The 21,242-nt window shown below is 71.8% G+C and overlaps 1 protein-coding gene across 2 annotated transcripts in view; it reads right to left on the bottom strand.

The window, feature by feature from the left end:
- The window catches only part of BSN (bassoon presynaptic cytomatrix protein), a 51,376-nt gene that overhangs the window by 1,747 nt on the left and 28,387 nt on the right, over window positions 1-21,242 (bottom strand). The window contains exons 3-11 of one of the 2 annotated variants that reach the window (XM_045579580.1): window positions 18,807-19,691; window positions 13,357-13,782; window positions 6,636-12,995; window positions 2,909-4,949; window positions 1,965-2,710; window positions 1,756-1,855; window positions 1,184-1,315; window positions 960-1,002; window positions 669-769 (exon numbers count right to left, since the gene is read on the bottom strand). In XM_045579580.1, the coding sequence (XP_045435536.1) occupies window positions 962-1,002; window positions 1,184-1,315; window positions 1,756-1,855; window positions 1,965-2,710; window positions 2,909-4,949; window positions 6,636-12,995; window positions 13,357-13,782; window positions 18,807-19,691 (10,731 nt within the window). In that variant the 3' untranslated portion in view covers window positions 669-769; window positions 960-961. Of the gene's footprint in view, window positions 1-668; window positions 770-947; window positions 1,003-1,183; window positions 1,316-1,755; window positions 1,856-1,964; window positions 2,711-2,908; window positions 4,950-6,635; window positions 12,996-13,356; window positions 13,783-18,806; window positions 19,692-21,242 lie in introns of both variants that reach the window. The other variant, XM_045579581.1, reaches the window with a different exon arrangement.

Raw genomic sequence — 21,242 nt, forward strand, 5'->3', positions numbered from 1 at the left:
GCACCAGAGCTGGTCCTCCCCTGCACCCGCCCCGCCTCCTCTCGGTGTTCCCCGCTCCTGGCCGGGCTCAGAGAGGTCGCCTCCTCCAGGAACTGCCCTTTGGGCCTAACTTCACCGTCTAACCTTCCGTCCTGTCCCACTCGGGGACTGAGCTTCTGAGGGCGGGGACCGCTGTCCGCGGTGTCCCCGGCATGGAGCAGAGAACCGTTTATGGAATAACCGAGTGGAGGCGAAAGGCTGACCCTCCCTCCCACATCCCCCTAGCCCCCCTCCAGGGCAGGCAGCCCCTCCTGGCCCTGCCGCCCAGCCTGCACACAGGAGCAGCAGCGGCCTGGGAGAGGCGGAGGAGGTGGAGGGCGGCCCATGGCTGTGGGAGGGGCTGGCAGCGCAGAGCCGCACTCAGCCCGGGCACTCCTCACCGTCCGGACGCCATCCCTCTCCTCACCGTCCGCAGCGCCACGCCAGAGGAGGTCGGGGGAGGCCCGCCGCCCGCCTTGGCCTTCCTCTCTCCGGGCTGAGCCGGGCTGGGACCGAGCCCACCCGCCCGGTGACCTCCACCGCGGTGACGGTGACGGTGACGGTGTATGACTTGGAGCTCGGTGTCTCCGTCACGCCGGCCTGAGCCGCCCCCGCCGCCCGCCCGCCCGCCACCAGGCGCCCACACTCACTGTTATACGCAGAGTCAGAGCTGCGCCCGGGCTCGGCCTCACAGGTTCCCCACAACAACGACACCGCCTCCCTCAGCACGTCCAGAGCCTGCGGGGCGCGGAGGTTGGGAGGAGCGCACCCCCGCCCCCACCCAACCCCACTCCTCCCTCGCGGGGAGAGCCCGGGCAGGGGTGCTGAAGACAGGGTGAGCCGTGTGGGGCGCAGGGACTTGCTGAGCCGTCCTCCCCAGGACCCCAGCACCCCCTCTGGGAGGGAGCGGGTGCAGCACGCATACTCACCCTTCGGGGCAGGGTCACCAGAATGAGGAGAATTTTTTGCCAAAAGCGGAGACCGCTGTGAGGTGGGAAGGAGAGAGGCATCAGGACCCTGAGCCAGGCTCGCTCCTGGGCGGGGTCAGAGGGCACAGGGAAGCCAGCGCAGCCCGAGAGCCTGGCAGGCCCCCCCCCCCAGCTCCGTCCAGCAGGCCTGGGGCAGTGCCCCTCCCCCCCCGGCCCCTGGCGTGGGCAGTGCTCACCTTCTGTCAGTTTGCCCGCCTGCTCCGCGGCACCCCCGGGCAGGATCTTGGAGAACACACTGTCCCCCTCGGCGCCTGGCTGGCCAGCAGGAGCCCCCGGGGTGCCTCCGGGCCTGGCTCCAGCTTTCGTGCCTGGAGGGGGGGAACCACTGTCACACCCAAGCTCCCCCCGGTTCCCGGAGCTGAGGGAGAGGCATGAGGTGTAGACACATGCCCAGGGATGGAGGACAGAGGAGTGACAGGAAGGACAGGAAGGAAGGGTGTGAGGAAGTGGGAAAAGGACGCTGAGGAAGGAAAAAGAAGGGAAAGGCCGAGAAGGACCGAGGAGGAGGAGGAGGGAGGAGAAGGGAAGAGAAGGGAGGAAGGAGAGGAGGAAGTCAGGTCCTGCTCTGGGCTCCATCCCTCCCTGACCCTGCTGGGCGTGCCTAGGCCCCAGGGCTCCAGTGTGGACCCCGCGCATCCTCACAGGCCGTCCTCTGCCGGAGGCCACGGCCTGGCCCTTCTCGGGAGCCCGGACTCGGGGAGAGTCAGCCGGGCTCTGCCTCAGGCCGAGGGCACCGGCGGCAGCTCACCTGCAGGTCCCGGTGCTGGCGGGGGCTGAGCCTGCGGGGGCCTCGCCTGCTGGGCCACTTGGGCCGGCGCTTTAGAGCCGCTGGTCTGCTCTGTCCGCGGCTGCAACACAGAACCCAAGCTCAAAGGCCAGCGGCGGCCTGCGCCCAGCAGGCGCCCAGGGGATGGCCAGGCCGCCGCCTGGGGGCTGTGCCCGGGGCCTCCCTCTTACCGCTCCTGCTGGCTGGGAGCCTGCCGTGGCCCCGGGGCCGGGCTGAGGCCGCCCTGCTGGCTGGCTGGCGGCAGGGCCAGGACCCCGGGCGGCTGGCTGGCCCGGCTGCTGCTGCTGCTGCTGCTGCTGCTGCTGCGGCCGCGCCTGCGGGGGTTGCTGTGTGGGCTGCGGCGCACGCGCTGCAGAGGGTGTCTGTCTGGAGGCGGGCGGCTGAGACGGCTGAGGCCCCGGAGGTGCCTGCCGACCCTGCGGCTGCGGCTGGGGCTCCGGCTTTGGCTGGGGGGGCTGCCGGGAGCCCTTCTTGCTGTCGGGGGCGTGGTGGTAGGCCGAGGGCGCCCGGGGCTGCTGCGCGTACTCGGCCGCGCTGGGGTGCCCGGGCTGGCCCTTCTTCTGCGGGGCCGGGGCCGGGCCGGGCGGAGGGGCGGGCCGGGCCTCGTGGTGGCCCAGGTCGCGCGCGTGGGGCTTGGCAGCGCGCCGGCCGGGCTCCTCGCCCGCGTGGCGGCCCGAGTGGCGCCCGTGGTCTCCGTGGTGCCGGTGCTCCTTAGCCGCGGCGTGGCGGCCGGGGCCCTCGTCGTGCGGCCACGGGCCCTCCTCGGGGGGCTCGTCGTACTCGTGGTAGCTGTGCCTGGCGGGGCCGCGCTTCTGGGCGGAGGCGGCCGCGTGGCCCCCGTGGTGCCGGAAGCGGTCCGAGCGGGCGTCCCGGGGCTTGTCGAACCAGTCCGTCTCCTCCTGGCCCAGGTGGTACGCTGCGAGACCACGGACAGCGTCACCGCGGGCCGCGGGGCCTGGCGGAGGCCATGCTAGGACACCGGCGGGCACCACGGCCACCCGCTCTAGACCGCCCCCGCCCACGGCCAGGCCAGGACCCACGGGACAGCTCGGGGCCCAGGACCCGTGGGTGGGAGCCCGGTGCCGGGCCCACAGCGATCGCCCCACGGCCTTACCTTCGCTGTCGGAGACCACGCAGTGGGCGTCGTCCAGGAGGTAGCCCTCCTCGCGCTTGTACGCGTGGGCCCGGGGGCCGCCCCGGGCGTGCTCCTGGACATCCGGCATGGAGTGGCTGGAGCAGAACGGCGGGCAGGCGTCCCCGGGCGGGAGGGCGTCCCCCGCGGGGCGGGGCCGGCCCAGGGGGCTGACGGGGCTCTCCTCCTCGGAGGCCTGGCTCCGCATGGGGGGCCGGGCGCGGCCGTGGGCCATGCTCAGGGAGGAGGGCTTGGGGCCGGCCCTCTGGAGCCGCTCCGCGGCCTCCCGCTCCCGCTCGTAGCCCTTGCCCCGGCCGCCGAAGTCGTGGCCGGACGGCTTCTCGCCGCCGTAGGCAGCGGGGCCCCGGGCCCGGCTCCCGCCGTACACTCGCTCCTCCTCCTCCAGGGCCTCCCGGCTGGGCGCCCCGTAGCGCCTCTGCTGCTCGTACACGTTCTTCCGGAGCCCGCAGGTGATCTCGTCCTGGAACCGCCTGCCGCGCGAGGCCGGGCCGCCGCCCGCGGGGGCCGGGTAGGCGGCCAGGTCGGACTCCGCGTCCCGGGCCTCCTCGATGGGCGAGAACTTGGAGACCTTCTGCTCCATGCCCTGCTTGCGGTGCTTGCTGCGCTTCGAGGGGAGCGCGGCCGGGGCCGGGCTCTTGGCGGGGTGCTTGGGCGCCGCGGGGCCCGGCCCGTACTTGTCGGCGCGGGCCCCCGGGCGGTAGTCGCCGTCGCCGTAGTAGTGGGTGCCGGCGGCTCGGCCGTCGCTCTCCACGCCCCGGTGGTGGCCGCTCTTCCCACGGGGGTCGTAAGAGTCTTCCTCGGACTCCTCCTCGCCCCGGGCGTAGCAGCAGGGCAGGGGGGCCCCCTCCAGGGCCCCGGGCTCCCCCGGCTCCTTCCCTGGACGCCCACTGCCGCCCGGGCCCTGGGGCTCCAGCCGCTGGCTGTCCGGGGCCGTGGGGGCGCTGTCCTTGGTCAGCTCACTGATGTCGTCGATCAGCACGTAGTTCCGAGGGACGCTCTGCTCCAGGCTGGCGTAGTGTGAGTCGGAGGGGTAGGTGGGGGCGGAGCCTGCAATGATCCTGTCGCTGCCCCTGGGCAGTTCGGAGGCCTTGCTCTGCTCGTAGCTGCTGCTCATCGCGGGGCTGGGGCCGCTGTAGCTGGCTTCCGCCGGCGTCGAGGACATGGCCACGGCGGGGCTGGCCACCACTTCGTAGTTGGTGGGCAGCTTCTGCTCCAGGTCGGCTAGCGATGTCTGGCGTGGCTTCGGAGGGGGGGCCCGGCTGTCGGCCGGGACCGGGAAGAGGGTGCTCTGTGTGGTTGGCATGGGGGTTTGGGCTGCATAATGGCCTGTGGGCCGGAAAGCCTGCTGGCTTTGCAAACCGGACTCGGCAGGGTAACCGGTGCCGGGAGGAAAGGCAGGTGCTGGGTAGGTGCCGGGGCCAGGGTAGGCAGGTGCCTGGTGGGCTGGGAGTCCGTTGGGAGCCGGCCCGGCGCTGCCTGCGGAGTACTGTGGGGCCGGAGGGGGCGGCCGCGGCTGCTGGAAGGCGGCGGGGCCGGAGGGGGCGGTGGGCACCGCGGCGGGGGCGGGGAAGTCTGCGTACTGGCCCTGGAGCCGCAGCTGGTGGAGCTCGCTGTCCGACAGGTAGTCCCGGTGCTCGCCGAGGCCGCGCAGGGGCGCGTAGTCCCGGCCGCCCCGGTCTTTGGCCAGAGACTCCTTGCGCTGAGTGATGCCCAGCTCCAGGTACTTGAGCTTGGCGTCGATCTCCTTCTCCTCCTCGTCCAGCTCCGCCTGCTTCTTGCGCAGCTTGGTGGCCTCGTGCTCCACCAGCCGCAGGTCCCGGTCCAGCTCCCGGAGCAGGCTGGCCTTGGCCGGGGCGGCCGGCAGCCCCCGCTGCAGCAGGCTGGCCGCGTACAGCGGCGGGGGGGCCTGGCCCGCCAGGGGCAGGTGGGCCTCCTCGGGAGGGGGGCTGGGCAGTGTCCGCTTCACCTTGCGGCCCAGGCCGTTGGGTGGCAGCGCCGACACCTGAGACAGAGGGAAGGCGGCAGCACTGAGACCCAGGGTGGGTGGCTCGGCGGGCGGGCACAGGGCGGAAGGGGGCGGGGCTGGGTTCCATATGCCGGTGCCGATTCAGCGGGCATCCTGAGGCCTGGGGTCCCTGCCTGGGCTCTGGGCTCTCCCGCTCTGGCCTGCTCCAAACATTGGAGCTCGTGGCTCTGAGAAGCCCTGCAGATGCCCCATGGGCGCCCCCTGCGCCTCCCCCCGAGTGCACCGCGGAGAGGAGGGTGCGGGTCGGCCTGGGCATGGCCCTCTCAGCTGTGGGGACGGGCAGTGAGGAGGGACATGGGAACAGGGAGTGGGTCCGGGAGGAGGTGCCCCAGAGGGGGAAGGAGCACAGGCTGACGGGTGTCAGTGCTGCTGCCCTGGGGCCTTGGCTGCCTCCTGCCCCCTCCTCTCTAAATGACACCAAGTCGGCTGCCTGCCGCCCTCCTCCCAGCTGCCCCCAGGACTGTGCTGGCAGCCTCCCCCCAGCTCCCTCCACAGCCCTGACTGGGCCCCCGCTCGGGGCTGATGTGGGGGACGAGGGTGTGCGGGCCTGACGCTGTCCCCAGGCCCTCCTCGTGGCTGGAGGGTTTGCCCTGGGCCCTTCTTTGGTCTCTGGCTCACAGCCTTCCCAGAGGCCCAGGTGTGGACCACCCAAGGCCCCAAATGCAATGGGGCTGCCCCCGGGCCCCTCACACTTCAGCTTGGGAAGGAGCTGCATGAGATCCCGCTCATTCTCACTGTAAGGGAGCGAGTGTCCCCAGAACCTCAGAGCCGAGGGCCTTCCTGGCTGTGCCGGCTGCTGCGCCGGCTGCACCGGGAGTGCGAACGTGGCGTGGCCCCATGTGGCCAGCCCATGACTTCCCCGACGGCCTCCCTGCCAGCCCAGCTCCTGACCCTCCTCACCCCTCTGGCCTGCACACCCAGGCTCTCCACACCACGCTCACCATCTCCACAGCTCCCGGCCCTGCCCTGGCCACCGCAGTCTCCTCCTGCAGCGCGTCTGCCGCGCTCCGCCAGGAGGCTACTGCCCGCCAGGCCTGTCTCCCCTAAAACCTCCCAGACTCCAGGGCCTGCAAGATACGCCCTCCTCAGCCTGCACTCGGTCTTGGCCTCTCCCCCCCGCCCCCACAGCCACGCATGCAGGCACCTCTCCTAGTGCCCTGGCCACTGGAGCCACCCCCGGGCAGCGTGCTCCGGGAGCCCGGCGGACAGGAGTGGGGGCAGCCGTGCTGAGCCTGCAGCCGCTGGGTGGCCCTCGATGCCACACGAGCTCGGGCTTCCTGTGGGGCCGTGGAGGCCAGGCCAGGGCGGGAGGAGGGATGGTCACTGTCTGACCAGCTTCTCAGGAAGCACCCATGTGGAGGTTTGGAGGGGAAAGGGCCCGGCGGGAGGGCTGGAGGCCTGGAGGGGGAATGGGCCCGGAGGAGGGTGCTGAGGAGGGAATTCCTAGTGGTGTCTGCATGGATGGCGCAGGGCCAGGGGGTGGGTCTGCCTAGGACGTCCTGGCCAAGCGGCAGGCTCCAGACGAGCCTCCGGAAAGTTCTGTTCTCCACTCCCTCCAGAGCCGAGTCTCCCCCCTCCCGCTCCAGCCCCCAGGAGCCTTCTCTGGGCCCCAGGCTAGGCAGAGACCCCGGCCCCACCCTGGCCCAGCCCCTGTGCCCATACCTGGCTCCCCAGCCCCCCCTGGTGCTGGTAGAGGGAGAACCTCTCTTTGGCGGACTCCTCGGCGGTGGGGCTGAGGGGCTTGGGGTCAGACAGAGACCGCTGCAGGGTCTTCATGGGGCGCGGCAGCGTCTGCTGGCGGGGCGCGCCGTCGGCCGCGAAGTGCTTCTGGGGACTCACGTGCGCCTTGCTCAGCCTCTCGCTGGGAGCGAAGGACGCATCCAGGAGCCGGTGTGGGGACAGGGGCGAGACCGGCGAGTAGAGGACCTGTGGGGACTTGGGAGGCTGGCGGCTCACGAGCTGTGACAGGGACTCCAGGGGCAGGTGGGCCTGGTAGCCAATCTCCAGGGGGTCCGGCTTCTTTTTCTCGAATCTTCCCAGGGGCCCTGGGGCGACGATCTGGATGCCGGGCAGGTAGGGGCTGATGGCGGCGGGCCCCACGAGCTGCGGCCCGGCCCCGCCCTGGGCCTGCCCGTCCGGCTCCGTCTGGCAGGCCAGGCTCTCCCCGCGCCCCGTCTTCTCCGGCGCCGAGATGTGCCTGATGATCTCCACCTTGGGGTCGGTGGCCGCCGTGATGTGGATGGCGGGGGAGACCCGGGGCGGCTGGTCGGGCTCCGTCTGCACGGAGCAGTCGCTGATGGTCTGGATGCCCACGCTGCTCGTGGCCCTGGCGGGGGCGGCCGCGGAGGACGGGGCCCCGGCGTCGTGCTTGCCGTCCGAGCCGGAGTCCGAGTGGCGGGGCAGGCGGGGCCGGCGGCGCCGCACGGGCTGCTCCCACTCGGCGTTGTCCTCCTCGTCCGTCTGCACGCTGCAGTCCGCGCTCCGCCGGGTGCGGCGCCGCCGGCTCAGGAAGTAGCGGCCCTCCCCGTCCTCGTCGTCCGTCTGCACGCTGCTGTCCGCGATCCTGCGCACGGGGCCGGGCTCGGGCCCCGGCTCCGCCTCGTAGGCGTCCCGCAGCCGCGGCATCGAGTGCCGCTTCCGGAGGCCGCCACGGCCGGCCTCCCACGGCTCCTCGGTCTGCAGCGACATGTCCGAGGCGGAGCTGGGCAGGCCGCGGTGCGGCACGGGCTCCCGGGGCTGCGCCGGCCCCTCGGGCCCGGCCACGGCGATGAACGCCGTGTGGGTCAGGGGCGGCCAATACTGGCCGTTCTGAGCCAGCTCGGCGGCCGCCGGGGGAGGCCCTCGGCCGGGCCCGTCACAGACCACGGGGAAGGGGGGCTTCTGCCTCTGCTTTTGCTCCTCCAGCTGCTGCTGCAGCTGCTGCTGCAGCTGCTGGATCTGCTCCAGCTGCAGGCGCTGCTGCGCCAGCTGCTCCCGCTGCAGGGCGAGCTGGGCCTGGCGCTCCTCCCGCTGCTGCTGCAGCACGTGGTGCTTGATGGTGTGCAGCTCCTGCAGCTCCCGCTGCACCAGCAGCTGCTCCTCCTCCCGGTGCCGCTGCAGCTCCACGCGCTCCCGCTCCAGCTCCTCCTGCAGCCGCAGCTGCCGCAGCTTCTCCAGCTCCACACGCTCTCGCTCCAGCTGCAGCATCTGCTCCTGCTGCTTCCGCTGCCTCTCCTCCTGCGACGCTTCCTCTCCTCCGGGCCGGCCGGGGCCTGCACTGCCGCCTGCAGGAGCCGCCTCTGCCGCTGGCTTCTGGCTGGCCAGCGGGGCCGGGGCCGCGGCCGCCTCCTTGGCAGCAGCCGGCGTGGCTGTGGACAGAGGCTCTTGCCGGGCGGCCCCTCCTGGTGGCTCTGGCCTCGCTGGGCCCCCGGCCCCGGGCGCCTTGGCAGCAGGTTTCCCCAGGTAGACGGGGCCCTCGGCAGGCGGCACGCTGGACGCGGCGGGGAACCTGCTTGGTGCGGGATATCGGTACAGAGGCACCCGGGGGGCGGTCGCAGGCACGCGTGTGAGGCTGCTGAGCGGCACAGCCGTGACCGCGCCCGATGTGTAGGGCCGGTACAGGCCCCCACGCACCAGGGGCCGCAGCGCCGAGCCGGGCTGGGTGGTGATGGGCAGTGTGGCTGCGATCGGGGTGTTGATAGTCGAGTAGATCATGCCGTCGGCGGCACGCACCGTGGCCGTGGACGGCAGCAGCTGTCGGACGGCCACGCCCTGGGCCGCGGGCCTGTACTGGGGCAGGACCCCAGGGTTCGGGTGGGCCTCCGGGAAGGTGGGGTTCCCGAAGGGGCCGGGCCTGAGCCCCGGCTGGGGCTGGGGCTGGTACTGCATGAGGTCAGGGCCGCCGCTGCCGCTGCCACGCCGCCCCCCGTACTGGTCCATGGAGTCGAGGGCTGCGCACATGCGGCTGATCTCGCGGGCCGTGGTGGCGCTGTACTGGGCCAGGCTGGCCTCCTGGAAGCCCACGCCGTCCCCCCGGGCGCCGTAGCGGTGGTCTGAGTAGATGTTGGACACGGAGCTGAAGCGCCGCATGGGCAGTGGGTGGGGCAGGGCGTCCGCGGGCTGGCGCAGGTCCGTGACCGAGCCGTACTGCAGGCCCTGCCCCAGGTAGCGCCCGTCGGCGAAGCCCAGGCTGTAGGACTGCCTCAGCGAGCTGAGGTCCACGGCCGCGTCTCGCCCCGGGCCCTGGAAGAGCTGCCCCATCCTGTGGGCGTGGTAGTTGAAGCTGGCCTCGGCCAGGTTGGTGTCGGACATGGAGGAGTACAGCCTGCCCGGGAGCCCCAGCGGGTAGGGCCGCTGCTCCTCGGGGGGCTCCGGCTCGCGCGGGGTGTAGAAGGGGCCGCCGCTCTGGGCCCTGGGGGCGGCGTCGGCCCCGCTCTTCTCGAGGGCGCTGGGGGCGGGCTGGAAGGCGCCCGGGCAGCTGCTGCCAAAGGGGAACTTGTAGACGACGTCGCAGCACGCCAGCCGGCTCTCGGGCCGCACCCCCGTGAGGTCCATGGCGCCCGCCGGCTCCTCGGGGAGCAGCGTGGTCATAGTGCCTGCCGCGCCCTCGGCCATCTGCACCAGCACGGTGTGCGGCTTCCTGGCGCCCAGTTCCGGCGCGGGGCCTGGCTTGAGGCCAGCGCTCTGCGCAGTGCCCACCTGAGTGATCAAAACGTCTCTCCTGGCCAGAGGCGCCACCTGGTTGGGCAGGTTGTACCTGGCAAACTTGGCCTCCCGGGGCCTTCCCCGGGGCCCGCCTCGGTACGGGGCCGTCTGGACGGCCTGCTCCACCTGCCGGACCTGGGCCAGGCACACGGGGCTGCCTGCCCCCTGGCCGAAGTCCAGGCGGCTCTGGAAGGGGTCTCCGTAGACCACGGGCTGCTTCTGCTGCGCCAGCAGCACGGAGGAGGCCACGGTGATGCTCACGGTGGTGGCCGCGCCGAGGAAGGCCTGCGTCTGCTCCTGGGCGTTGAGGTTGATCACCAGGGGCTGCACGGCCGTGGACTGCCGCCCCGGGCCCGGCTCCAGCGCCAGGCCGTACTTCCTCGCTTCCGCGGCGAGAGAGGTCAGGTCCATGCCCTGGTCGGTGAGGATGATGGGCGTGGGCTTGACGGCCGTGCGGAGGTCCACCACGGCACTGCCCGCGGGCCTGGGGCCCGGCTCCACCCGGGACGTCCCCGGGACGGAGGAGATGCGGCACAGGGAGATGTTCTCGGCGGGGAGGGCGCCCCAGCCGTACAGCGCCAGCGGCCCGTCCGCCCCGGCACTGGCCGCCCGCGGGAAGCCCGGCGGCCCCGGGGGCTCTGAGGGCGGCGGGGACGCGCCGTGGGGCGGGGGCTGCGTGCCGGCGGGGGAGCACACCGGGGAGGTGGAGGCGCTGGCGTGCACCATCCTGGGCTGGCTGGCGGCCGCGGAGGCCAGCGTGATGACCATGAAGGGGGCCTCCCGCGGGGGCTGCTGCCACGCCGGGCGGGGCGCGCCGGGCCCGTGGGGCGTCTGGGTGCCCTGCGCCACCATGGGGGAGGGGGCGGGGGCGCCAGAGCTCCGTGGCATGTCCGAGGCAGGGGTCAGGCTTGGCGTCTGTGTGGAGAACTCGGCGGTGGCCCTGGGGCCCGGCTTGCCGGGGGAGAAGGTGGGGCTCTCTGAGGGAGAAGACGGGGAGAGCGGCGGGCTGGAGCCCGAGTAGTAGGCGTACCCCTGGGCGGGCGGGGCGGGGCTGCCCTTGCCGTCACTCAGACGTGGGGGCTTCTCTCTGGCGGCGGCAGGCCCGCGGGGCGCCGGGGGCATTTCCTCCGTCTGGGACCCGTAGTTGGCGGTGGCCGGGCCCTGCCCGTAGCCGTGGGCGGTGGCAGACGGCGAGGTGCTGCGCTCGGAGCCCGCAGGTGGGCCCTGGGGGAAGGCGGTGCTGGCCTCCTTGGAGGCGGCGCTGGGGGAGGCGGGAGCGCCGTGCAGCTTGCGGGGGTCCTGGGGCTCCTTTGCGAAGTGCTGGGTGACTCGGACGTCAGGAATGACGCGGCCGCCGCTGCCGTCCGAGGAGGGGGCGGCGGAGAAGGGCACGGGGGCGGCGAGCTGGGTGGGGCTGGTGCCCGGGGTGAGCGGGCCGCCGTTCTGCTTCATGGGGTCCACGTACGCACTCTCCGCGTTCAGAAACTGCTTCTCCTTCTTCTTGTCCTCGGCGAAGGCCAGGTCCCGGGCGGAGGCGTGCCGCACGCGGGCGGTGCCCTGGGCGGTCGGCGGGGTCTCCTCGTCCACGGCCGCGCCCAGGCCGGCGGGCGAGCCCCCCGCGGGCAGCGGGGCCGCCCGGCCGTAGTCACGGGCCGGGACTTCCTGGAACTCGAAGGAGCCCTGGGCCCGGGGGCCCACGGGCTGAGCGGGGCCGCCCTGGGGCCCCCGGCCGCCTGCCGCCTGGCCCTGCTGCCGCTGCTGCAGCAGCTCGGCCTTCCGCATCATCTCCTCGTAGGCCTCCTCGGCGCTCTTGAGGGGCCGGCCGGCGCTGGGCGTGCCGGAGCCGCCCGCGGGCGGCTCGGTGGGCGAGTAGAGGGACATGAAGGTGGGCAGGCTGTACTCGCTGCCCGACTTGTAGAGCCGGGCGGGGCCGCCGTCCAGGGCCTCGGCCTCGGAGTCCAGGGAGGGCGAGGGCGAGTACTCGGAGCAGGAGGAGCGGTGCAGCTCCTCCATCTCGGCCGCCTGCCGCAGCTCCTCGGTGGGGGAGGCGTCCTCGATGGGCGACAGGTTGCTGGGCGGCGTCTTGGAGCGCTCGCGCCGGCGCTGGGCCCGCAGCTCCTCCTTGTCGCGCCGCGTCTTGCGGGCGGTGCTGCGGATGCGCTGCTGCTCCACCTCCCGCATCTTCTCCTGCTCCCGCAGCAGCTCCTCCTCTTCCCGCAGCTCCTCCTCCTCCGACGAGTCCTCGATGGTGGGCAGCAGGGGCCCGTGCGGGCGGTGCCGGGCCTTGCGCTGCTGCTTGGCCTCCTCCAGGCGCTGCCTGCGGCTGGGGCTGCTGTCGCTGTCCTCCTCCAGGGACGACAGGGAGGTGGGCGAGGTGCCCGAGGTGTAGCTGGGCGTGGAGGCGGGCAGTGTGGACGAGTGCTCCCCGCGGGAGCGGTCCTCGGGCGAGCCCGTCAGGCTCTCCATCTCCAGCTCGGGCTCGCAGTCCAGGCCGGGGTCGGCGCCCGGGCCCAGGTCCAGCTCGTGGCCGTAGCTGCCCGTGCTGTTGAGCTCAATGGTCTTGAAGCGGCGGAGCCCGCCCTGCAGGGTCCCCGTGCCGTCGGCGGCCTCGGCGGGGCCCCCCTCGGAGAGCGAGAGCAGCTCCTCGTAGCCCGTGGAGGCCTGGTGGGGCGGGCGCCGCGTGGGCAGCGCCGCTGCCTCGGGGCCGGGCTCGGGCCTGGGCCGGGGGCCGCGCCTGGGGGTGGCCGCGTCCTCCTCCTCCAGGCTGTCCTCCTCGGCGCTCATCTCCAGGATCTGCCGCCGCATGAACTCCTCGTCGGTGGCGGCCGGCCGGGCGGGGGGCTGGGCGGGCAGCGGGGACAGGCCGCCCTCGCTGCTGTCCTCCACGTAGTCGTGCCGCAGCTGGCTGCCGAAGTCGTCCGAGGACTCGGCCGTGTCCTGCTGCTCCCGCTGGCGCCCCCACTCCAGAGAGTCCTCCTCTTCCTCCAGGATGTCCTCCAGCTCCTCGTCCGAGTCGAAGGCCTCGGGCATGATGGACAGGGAGTGGGGCCGCCGCTTCTGCTCCTCGGCGGCGCCGCCGGGCGCCTTGCTCCGCTCGCCGCCTGCGGCCGGGCCCTGGGCCTGCAGGGAGGGCCGCACGCTGCCCGCCTTGTGGAGCTGGGAGGGGCTGGGCGGGCGGGGCCCGGTCACCCCTGCGCTGTCCAGCTGCTCCCCCTCCTGCTGCACCACCCCGGTGATCTCGCTCTGGGAGCTGGAGACGCCGTCGGAAGAATAGCCGGTGTCGCTGAGGCTCTGTGGGCTCCGGGACAGGTCCTGGGAGTAAGGCTTGCCCGCCGGCTCCTGCAGCGGGCGAGAGGCGAAGGCTGACTCCCTGCAGACAGCTCCTTGGAGCCCCGCCCTCCGTCAATCCCGCGCCCAGCGCCCAGCGAAGGTCCCTCCCCCTCCCAGGTCACAGCGCCCCCCCCCCATCTCTGGCCTTGAATAGCTCCCAGGCTCCCAGGCAAGCCCCACGCAGCCCAGGTTCTCCAAGAGGAACTCGCTGTTTGCACTGGTGGCCAAGCAGCCGGCAGGCGCCAGGCACAGGCTAGCACTGCCCACGGGCTGCAGCCCCCCGGCCTCAGAGGCCGCCCTGTCCCCGCTGCAGCCCAGGCGCCCAGCCCGTCCACCTGAGTCAGGGTCCTGCCGGCTGAGGGGCACTGACCTCTGCCCCCCCGCCCGTGGGGGCTCCGGGAACAGCCGTGACGGCAGGGGCGGCGGGCTCGGTCCTCCGCGCCCCGGCCTTTGCCTTCGAAGTGCCGGGGGGCGGCGCAGCCTCTGGAGGCGGCTTCGGCACAGGCTCTGCTTTAGCTGGGACCCCCGTCTTCTTCTCCTGGGCGCTGCTCGGGGCCCTGCTGGGCTCGGAGGCCCGAAGGGGCTTTGCTTGGGGGCCGGCCTTGGCGGGCAGGGGGCCTGAGGGCTGGCCCGGGCCTGGGGGCCCTTTCTGCTTCGGAGGGGCTGTTCCAGCTGCGCGGTGAGGGGCCCCGGCGGGGGGCTGCGGCGAGGCGGCCGGGGGGCCGGGGGCTGGCTCCCCCAGGCTGCCCTCCAGCAGTCGCTTCGTTTGGCAGTTGAGACAGAGCCACTCGGATTTCTGTGGGGAGAGGAGGGAAGGTGTGAGGTCATGGAGACCGGAGGCACTCAGAGCATTCCCACGGCCGCTGGGACGGAGGAGGCCTTCTGGAGCTCGGCAGGAAGCTCGAGGAGAGCGGACTGACCGGGGTGCTGTCCGCACTCCCCATTCTCAGACGCACTCATAATCCGCCCGCATGGCTCAGGGCTGAGCGTCTCACATGAACCAGGAGGTCACAGTTGGATTCCTGGTCGGGGCACATGCCCGGGCTGCCGGCTCGCTCCCCTGTGGGGACATGCGGGAGGCAGCTAATCCATGATTCTCATCATGATGTTCTGTCTGCCCCTCCCTTCCTCTCTGAAATCAGTAACTTTTAGGAAGCACATGTTCAGAATTAAAATGAAACCAAAAGCAGGTCCCTTCATCTCCCCTCAGAGAGCTTCCCCCCAAACAGGGGACTGGGAGAGGGGGGAGGCTACGGCACAGGGTCTGGCCAAGAGGGGGACCTGGGCCCCAGGGAGCAGACAGCCCCTGCTGGCCGCTGTGGAGCCCCATGGTGGAGAGCCTCAGCAGGCCAGCAAGGGCGTCAGACAGGGCACCCCTGGGTGCATGGTCCCCCGCCTCCCTCCCACCCCCTTTCCCAGCCAGGGCTGTGCTGGGGTGCAGGCTCCTGGGCAGGGCCGGCGCTGTGGGGGTGCCCTCCTTAGAGTCGGGGTGCTGAGCAGGCTCCTCTGCTCACACCTCCATAGAAAACGCCACGCCAGGGACTCTGCCTGCGTGCTGCCCTCAGCTACACGCATCTCTGCCTGGGGTCCCGGCGGCGCGAGGCCCTGTGTGCACGGAGGGTGAGGCCTGCACACGGGCTTGGGGTCCGTCTCCCTGAGACTGCAGCTTTTCCCTGCCCGGAGGCCCCCCAGGGCCAGCTATGGAGGGACCCTGAGGGCACAGCCCGAGACATCACGGCCACTACAGGGCACAGGGCCATCCAGGGCACAGGGCCATCCAGGGCACACGGCTACATCAGGGCACATGGCCACTGCAGGGCACACGGCCATCCAGGGCAGAGGGCCATCCAGGGTAGGCTTCTCCAGGGAGGTCACCTCCCTGCTCTCCTTGGTGGCACAGCTCACCTCTGACCCTACCTCTGGCCTGCAGACCCCGCCCCGAAGCCACAGTGAAGCACGGGCACCGTGGGAGGTGGCCCGGGGAGAGGAGGCGGCGGGCATAGTGCCAGGGGCTCAGAGCAGCCCTGTGGCCTGCTCACAGGCCTCCGCAGAGCTGGGAGCCAGGCCACTGCTCCGGCCTAGTCCTCCGTGCTCACCCATGGAGCCCCTCTCTGCTCTGCTACACAGGCAGCGAGGGAGGGCGGGAGGGCGCTGGCAGGAGGCAGCATGTGAGCTGCGAGCTAAAAATAAACGTCAAACTGCGGCTGAAGGAGCTTCTCCAGCCTCTGGGGTTGGGGCAAGGGTCGGGGCAGGAGCTGGGAGGGGTGGGGCCAGGGGAGACATGGCCGGCCAGTCTCTGGGCACTGAGGACCGTGAGAGGCAGGTGGGCAGAATCCCTGTGCCCGGGGGCTAGGGCTCAGCAGCTCTCATCTCTCCCCTCCACCTGCCCGCCCCGTCCCGCTCCTGCTCCTCCATCCCCTGTCCATTCACTTGTCATTCTCCCCCAATCTCCCTCACCAGCCCTGGCCCCGGCCCCGGCCCCGGCCCCGGCCCCGGCCCCGGCCTCGGGAGCTGCTGCCTGCTGGACCCTGCCTGCCCCCTTCCGCAAGTAGGCCGGGGGCACCTGGGACCTGGGAAGGGACACTGGGCGTGCTGGTGACCACTTCCGCCTCGCTCCCCCAGCCAGCTCCTTCCTGGGCAGCAGGCGGAAACCTAAGGTGAGGTGGGTGTGCGCACCGTCCACGGAGGGCGGGGCCGGGCGCTCGGGAAGGGGAGTGCGCTGGCCCAGGCCCGGAGCACGCCCTCGGCAGGTGGACCCGCTGCCTTCGGGGCACTGGCTGCCGTGTCCGAGGGCCCGGCTGGCGGCACGGGAAGCGGCTTCCTCCCAGCACGAGGCCATCAGCGAGTGACCCGCAGGCGCAGACTCCGAGGCGCTGGCCGGGTCAGTCTGGCGCAGTGACACCAGCCCCACCGACCCCCGTGGCTGCCTGGCCCACGCCCCAGGCACTGCCAGGGCAGAGGATGGGCGCCCAGCAGAAAGGATGCCCGGGGTAAGGCCAGGCTCCGGCGCGGCTGTTGTCCCATGTGACTGCTGCCCTCCCTGCCCCAGGCGAGCACAGCTCCTCTTTTCTGGCTCAGCCCCCGCCGGCGTCGGCCCTGACATCTGCCTCGCGGGCCTGGGGGCCGGGCTGTGACCCCGTGCTCCGGGACCAGAGCTTCCCCCCCGTGGCGCCCCCGTGAGCCCCGGACCTGGCACCGCACAGCGGGGCTCAGCAGACAGCCGCGGAGGGGCCCTCTTGTAGACACTCCGCTGCCGTCTTGAACCGCCTGGCTCAGGCGACAGCTTGGGCCTCGCTCGCAGGAGCACGAGGGTGGATTCTCACCTGGTTCCCACGGAAACCCGAGGGAGCACTCCCGCCCCTCCCCAGATCGCTGCCCGGCCCCCGGTGGAGCCCAAGCAGGTCTACGAGGCCTGAGGGCAGAGGCAGCGGGTCCCGGGTCCGCCCCCTCACTGCACTGACAGCGCGACCCTCCCAAGCCTCGCCGCTCCGGGGCCACGCAGGCCTCTCCGTGGCTGGAGACGCGCCTCCAGGCAGGCTGTGCGGGGCCTGCTGAGGAGTCAGGACCTCTGACAGGAACAGGCCAAGGTCACAGGGACGCACCAAACGGCTCCTAATGCCGAGTGGCCGTTGGCTGAGTTGAGATCAGAGAGCCCCCGTCTGGCTGGGGCCTCAGCAGAGAAAGCAGCTGTCAGGGAGGGAGAGGGGACACACCAGGCACCAGCCCCTGGCAGGCCCACGGCAGGCAGAGCCAGCAGAGCTGCAGGAAGGTGGTGGTCATTGTCTGGGGGAGAGGGGGGCTGGGCCAGGCGTGGCCATGCAGACGGAGCGGAGAGGCCGGCCTAGGAGAGTGGGAGGAAGAGCCGGCGAGGTGTGGCCCAGAGCGGTTCCGGGGAGAGAAGGCCGCTGAGGGACCCCAGCCGCCGGCCTGCATCTCTAATGGTGGATGGTGGCACGGTTCCTGGTCCCCGTAGGGGGGACCCCAGGAGCGGGCGTGGCTGCCCACCCACACCGCCCGGAGCAGCACAGTCCACTGGGGGAGCGCGTTAGCAGGCAGGAGGAGGAGGAGGAGGAGAAGGAAGAGGAGAAAGAGGAGAAGGAGAAAGAGGAAGAGGAGGAGGAGGGGGAGGAGGCGATGCTGGACCACCTCTGGCTGCCACATGTGCAGGAGGCAGGCAGACGGGCACGGTGGGAAGAGCCAGGACCAGGATGCTGAGCAGCGTGGCCGCCAGGCCCACGGAGGCATGGGAAGTGCTGCTGGCAGAGGAGGCAGCAGGGGAGCGGCCATGAGACCTGGGGATGTGGAGGGGCGCAGGGCCACGCTGGCCACTGAGTGGCAGAAGCTCAGGTCCAGGAAGGCAAAGCCAAGCGGCTGGTGAGAGAGCAGGCGAGAGCCGGACGCCCTGCGGAGCCCGCCTGTGCCACACGGCCGCCTGGCGGAACCAGCGCTGCCGTGGCCTGGCCCGGCTGCCAGAGGCGCTATGGGACCGGTTTTACTCAGGGACAGAGCCAGCTCCGCTCCCTTCTGCGCACATCCTTCCTGCTTAGCGAGGAAATGCAGGCCAGGTCTGAGGGGGCGGGACGAAAGGGTCCTCGAGGCTGGGCCAGCTCCGCTCCATGGGGTTCACAGCCGCTCAGTGTTGGGGTGCCCCACCCACCTGGCAGCGAGCTAGTGCCTGGCAATCTCTCTACGGGAGCCTCTCTGGCTCTGCGTGCCCCCGCGCCCCCTCCCCACACGGTCAGCAGACCGGGGTCCTCCAGGGAGCCCAGGGCCAAGGCCTGGGAAGGGGCAGTGTGGGCACTGGAGGGCCACGGGGCATCCCACGAGGGACGCTGGACAGCAGGGCGGCCAAGCGTCTTCCTATTCACCCTGGGCGGCCCCCAGGGAGGCCTGGCCCAGGCGAGCCAGACGGTGCCACACAGACCGTGGCGACATCCCCGCCCTCGGCCGGCAGGGTCGCACTCCGCACTCCCTGCCTGTCGCCCTGCGCGGCTCGGCCCAGCAGGGGCCTGGGCTTGGGCCCCTGGCATAGACCCCCAGAAGGGACACAGGCAGGTATGTCAGGGCAGCGAGCAGGCCCCTGGTGGTCTGAGCAGGGAACGTGGGTGCGGGAGGCTCAGAGCAGGCTCCAGGCTGGCACGGCCCAGCTCCACCAGGGGCTCCGGCTCCCTCCCGCCAGCTCTGCAGCGCTCAGCACCTCTCCCTGGAACAGGGGCTGCGGAGAGACAGCCCCCAGCCCAGTCTCCAACCCTCCTCGGCTCAGGAGAGCGACTCTGAGCGCCCACGGGCAGGCCAGGGGCACAGGCCCCAGGGAGCAGACCCGCCCAGGGGAGACACAGACCACAGGCTGAGGCTCTGACAGGCGAACATCAACACCCGACGCCAAGGGCCTGAGACAGGGATGGGCCCAGGGCTCGGCCTGCCCACGGCGAGAAGCCTGCCTTCTCCTGGGCCCCACAGCCCTCCACCCTGTGGGGGCACAGACCCCAGCAGTGGGACCCCAGGCTCTTCCTCCCTGAGCAGAGAGGCTGGCATCATTCACCGGGTCCTGCCATGAGGGCTGGCAGCACAGGCAGTCGGGGCCTCCTGAGCGGGGCTGACTCTGGGACCAGCGTCAGGGCACTGACAGCCAGTCAGAGGCAGTGGGCACACTGCCTGCCCATGGTGCCCGTCAGGACTCTGAGTGGAGGGACGGGAGGGGCAGGGACAGAAAAGAGACGCAGCCCTCGGGGCACCGCGGTGGAGGGCGCCCCGGGCTGTGTCGGCTCTCGGGGCTCCTGTGCCCCCCTCCCCCATTCCCCCACGCCCCCGGCTCCTTACCTCCACCAGGTGGGGCGTCGGGTTGAAGCCACAGAGGTTGCACACCTGGAGCCTGCAGGCGGTGCAGGTGTTGTAGTTGGCGGGGCCCTGGCCGCCCACGTTGAGCTCGGCTTGGCACAGGGGGCAGGCGGGCCTGTCCTTGGGCGTGGCCTTTGGCTTGGCGGCAGCCTTGGGCGCCGCCTGCTGTTCTGCTCGGCCGTGCTTCGGGCTGGGCGTCCCCCCCGTTCTTGCCAGGGCTCCAGGCCCTGGTGTGGGGCCCGGCCTGGCCGCAGGCTCAGCTTTGGCTCCGGCTGCAGGCCCGGGCCCGGGCCCTGAGCCTGGGGGTCTCGGGCCAGCCTCCTTGCTGGCATCACTGAAGACGATCTTGGGTGGCCCCTTGCTGGCGGCAGGCTGGCCCTGGGCGTCGGCCTCAGGCTGCACGGACATGAGGGTACTGGCCTGGGTCAGCAGCGACGCGCCGAGACCGAAGAGCTTCCCGGTGAGGCCCTCCTGGGCCTGCTCGGCAGCACCAGGCCCGGGGGGCCCCGCGGTGGCACTTCTGCCCGGGGCCTCTCCCGCAGGGGGCCGGGGCTCGGCTGTGGAAGGCTTGGTGGGGTGACGGGACTGAGGAGACACCTTCCCCCCCTCGGGAGGGGCAGCTGCCTGGGCAGGTCCCGGCACTGTGGTGGCCTTGGCTGTGTCAGCCTGGCGGGGCCCAGGCTGGGGCCCCCCGGGGCCCCGGGGCCGCTCCTGCTCCGGCTTCCCCGGGGGCTGTTTGGCGGGGGAGTGGGCGGGGGACAGCGCGGGCGAGTGCAGCTGCTGCTGGCTCTTGGAGCGCGGCGCCGTGGTCATGTCCATCCCCAGCGCCCGCTGCATCTGGCAGTTCAGACAGAGCCACTCCTGCACCTGCGGAGGGAGCGGGTGTCAGCGAGGCCAGGCCGGGGCGCCCGCCTGCTCGGGGGCTCCCAGCTCCCAGGGCCAGGGCTGGGAGTGAAGAGGGCACCACCCTGCCCGCTGGGAGCTGCCAGGCATGGGGAGCAAAGCAGGAGGCACACACGCCCCATCCCACCCCACAACCACCAGCCACTGCCCACAGGCCTCCCGCTCCACAGTCCCCAGCTGCCCACTGGCTGTGCCTCAGCCCTGTGTGCACCCCACATCCCACCCCAGTCCACACCACTTCCTCCCGCCGAGGACCTCGGCCTCCACGGGTCCCCGTCCCCTCCCTCCCCCAGGCCGTGACCCAAGGGGAAGTGGGGGCAGCAGTGCAGTGGGCGTCCGGGGGGCCGGCAGGAAGATGCGGAACAGAACGGGGAGAGGGCGGCCGCACACACAGGCCCGTCGGGAGGAGCAGGCCAGCGAGGAGACGGTGGCGGCGAGAAAACTCCAGAGCAAAGCGGCGCTCAGAGTGTGGGGCGGGCTGGCCCGCTCCTCCGGGAGACGGCTGGCCAAGAGAAGGATGGCTGTGCCTCCAGAACAAACAAGACACGCGCTGCCATTCACGCGACAGACGTGTAGTTTCTTCCTGTCACCAACCCCGCCCTCAGTCAGGTGGGCATGTGACTCGTGTTGACCAATCAGTGGCCTAGATGGTGGCGCAGGGATGGGCATGTAACCTTGGCACCAGGGCCAGTGGGGCCAGCCCTGTCACGAGGTAAAGGAACAATAAGAGGGTCTTTTTCTTTGCACCCCTCGTCGGAGGATGCTGCCTGGAAGGTCAGGAGCCGCCCTGCCAGCACGGGGCCGCGGGGAGCCACGGACAGCCCGAAGTGAGCCGGGACCGAGGCGCCGGTAGGGGCTCCACTCGACCTCTGCACTCGCTGTGCCTAGTCCGCCCTTGGACCTCCAGCTCCACCAGCCAGTAACACTCTTTCCTCCAAAACCCCACAGAGAAGCCTGAGCACATACTTATGGGTCACCCCATGCTTCCCCGGGGCAGCCCCCCATGCACTCCCTGGCCCTCCCAGCCCACCCCTCCTTTCCTGCCCCCCCCAGCTGCCTCACCCAGACACGCCGGGTCCTTCCTGCCGAGTGTGCTCTGAGCTTGCTTTGCACTCCCCGCCCTCTGCCCATCGGAACCCTCTCTGGACGCTCGGTCTGACACCCCCTTTGCTTTCTCCACGTGGGGCGGGGCTTCCTGGGAAGAGGGGTCTGAGTGGTGAGGCTCCTCATTGGGGTCCGCAGGGGTCTGCGCAGGGGTGGCATGTGCTAAGGCTTCCGCACTCACCCCAGAGCCTTCCCTCCCCGGCCGTCAGCCAGGCTGTCAGCAGGGGCCCCCACCGCCCTTCATAGAAGCTCCCGGGAGGCTGGCGGCGAGGGAAGGGAGGAGCCTGACCACACCTCCCCGTGCCCAGGCCAGGCAGACGCCTGCGCGCAGGGCCTCCCAGGGAAGACCCTGGCTAGGGGGCTCTCTGAACCCACAAACTCCCCTCTGCCTCCCCACAAATGGCCAGGAGC

The sequence above is a fragment of the Pipistrellus kuhlii genome, unplaced genomic scaffold (assembly GCF_014108245.1).
Source record: "Pipistrellus kuhlii isolate mPipKuh1 unplaced genomic scaffold, mPipKuh1.p scaffold_m20_p_11, whole genome shotgun sequence".
NCBI lineage: Eukaryota > Metazoa > Chordata > Mammalia > Chiroptera > Vespertilionidae > Pipistrellus > Pipistrellus kuhlii.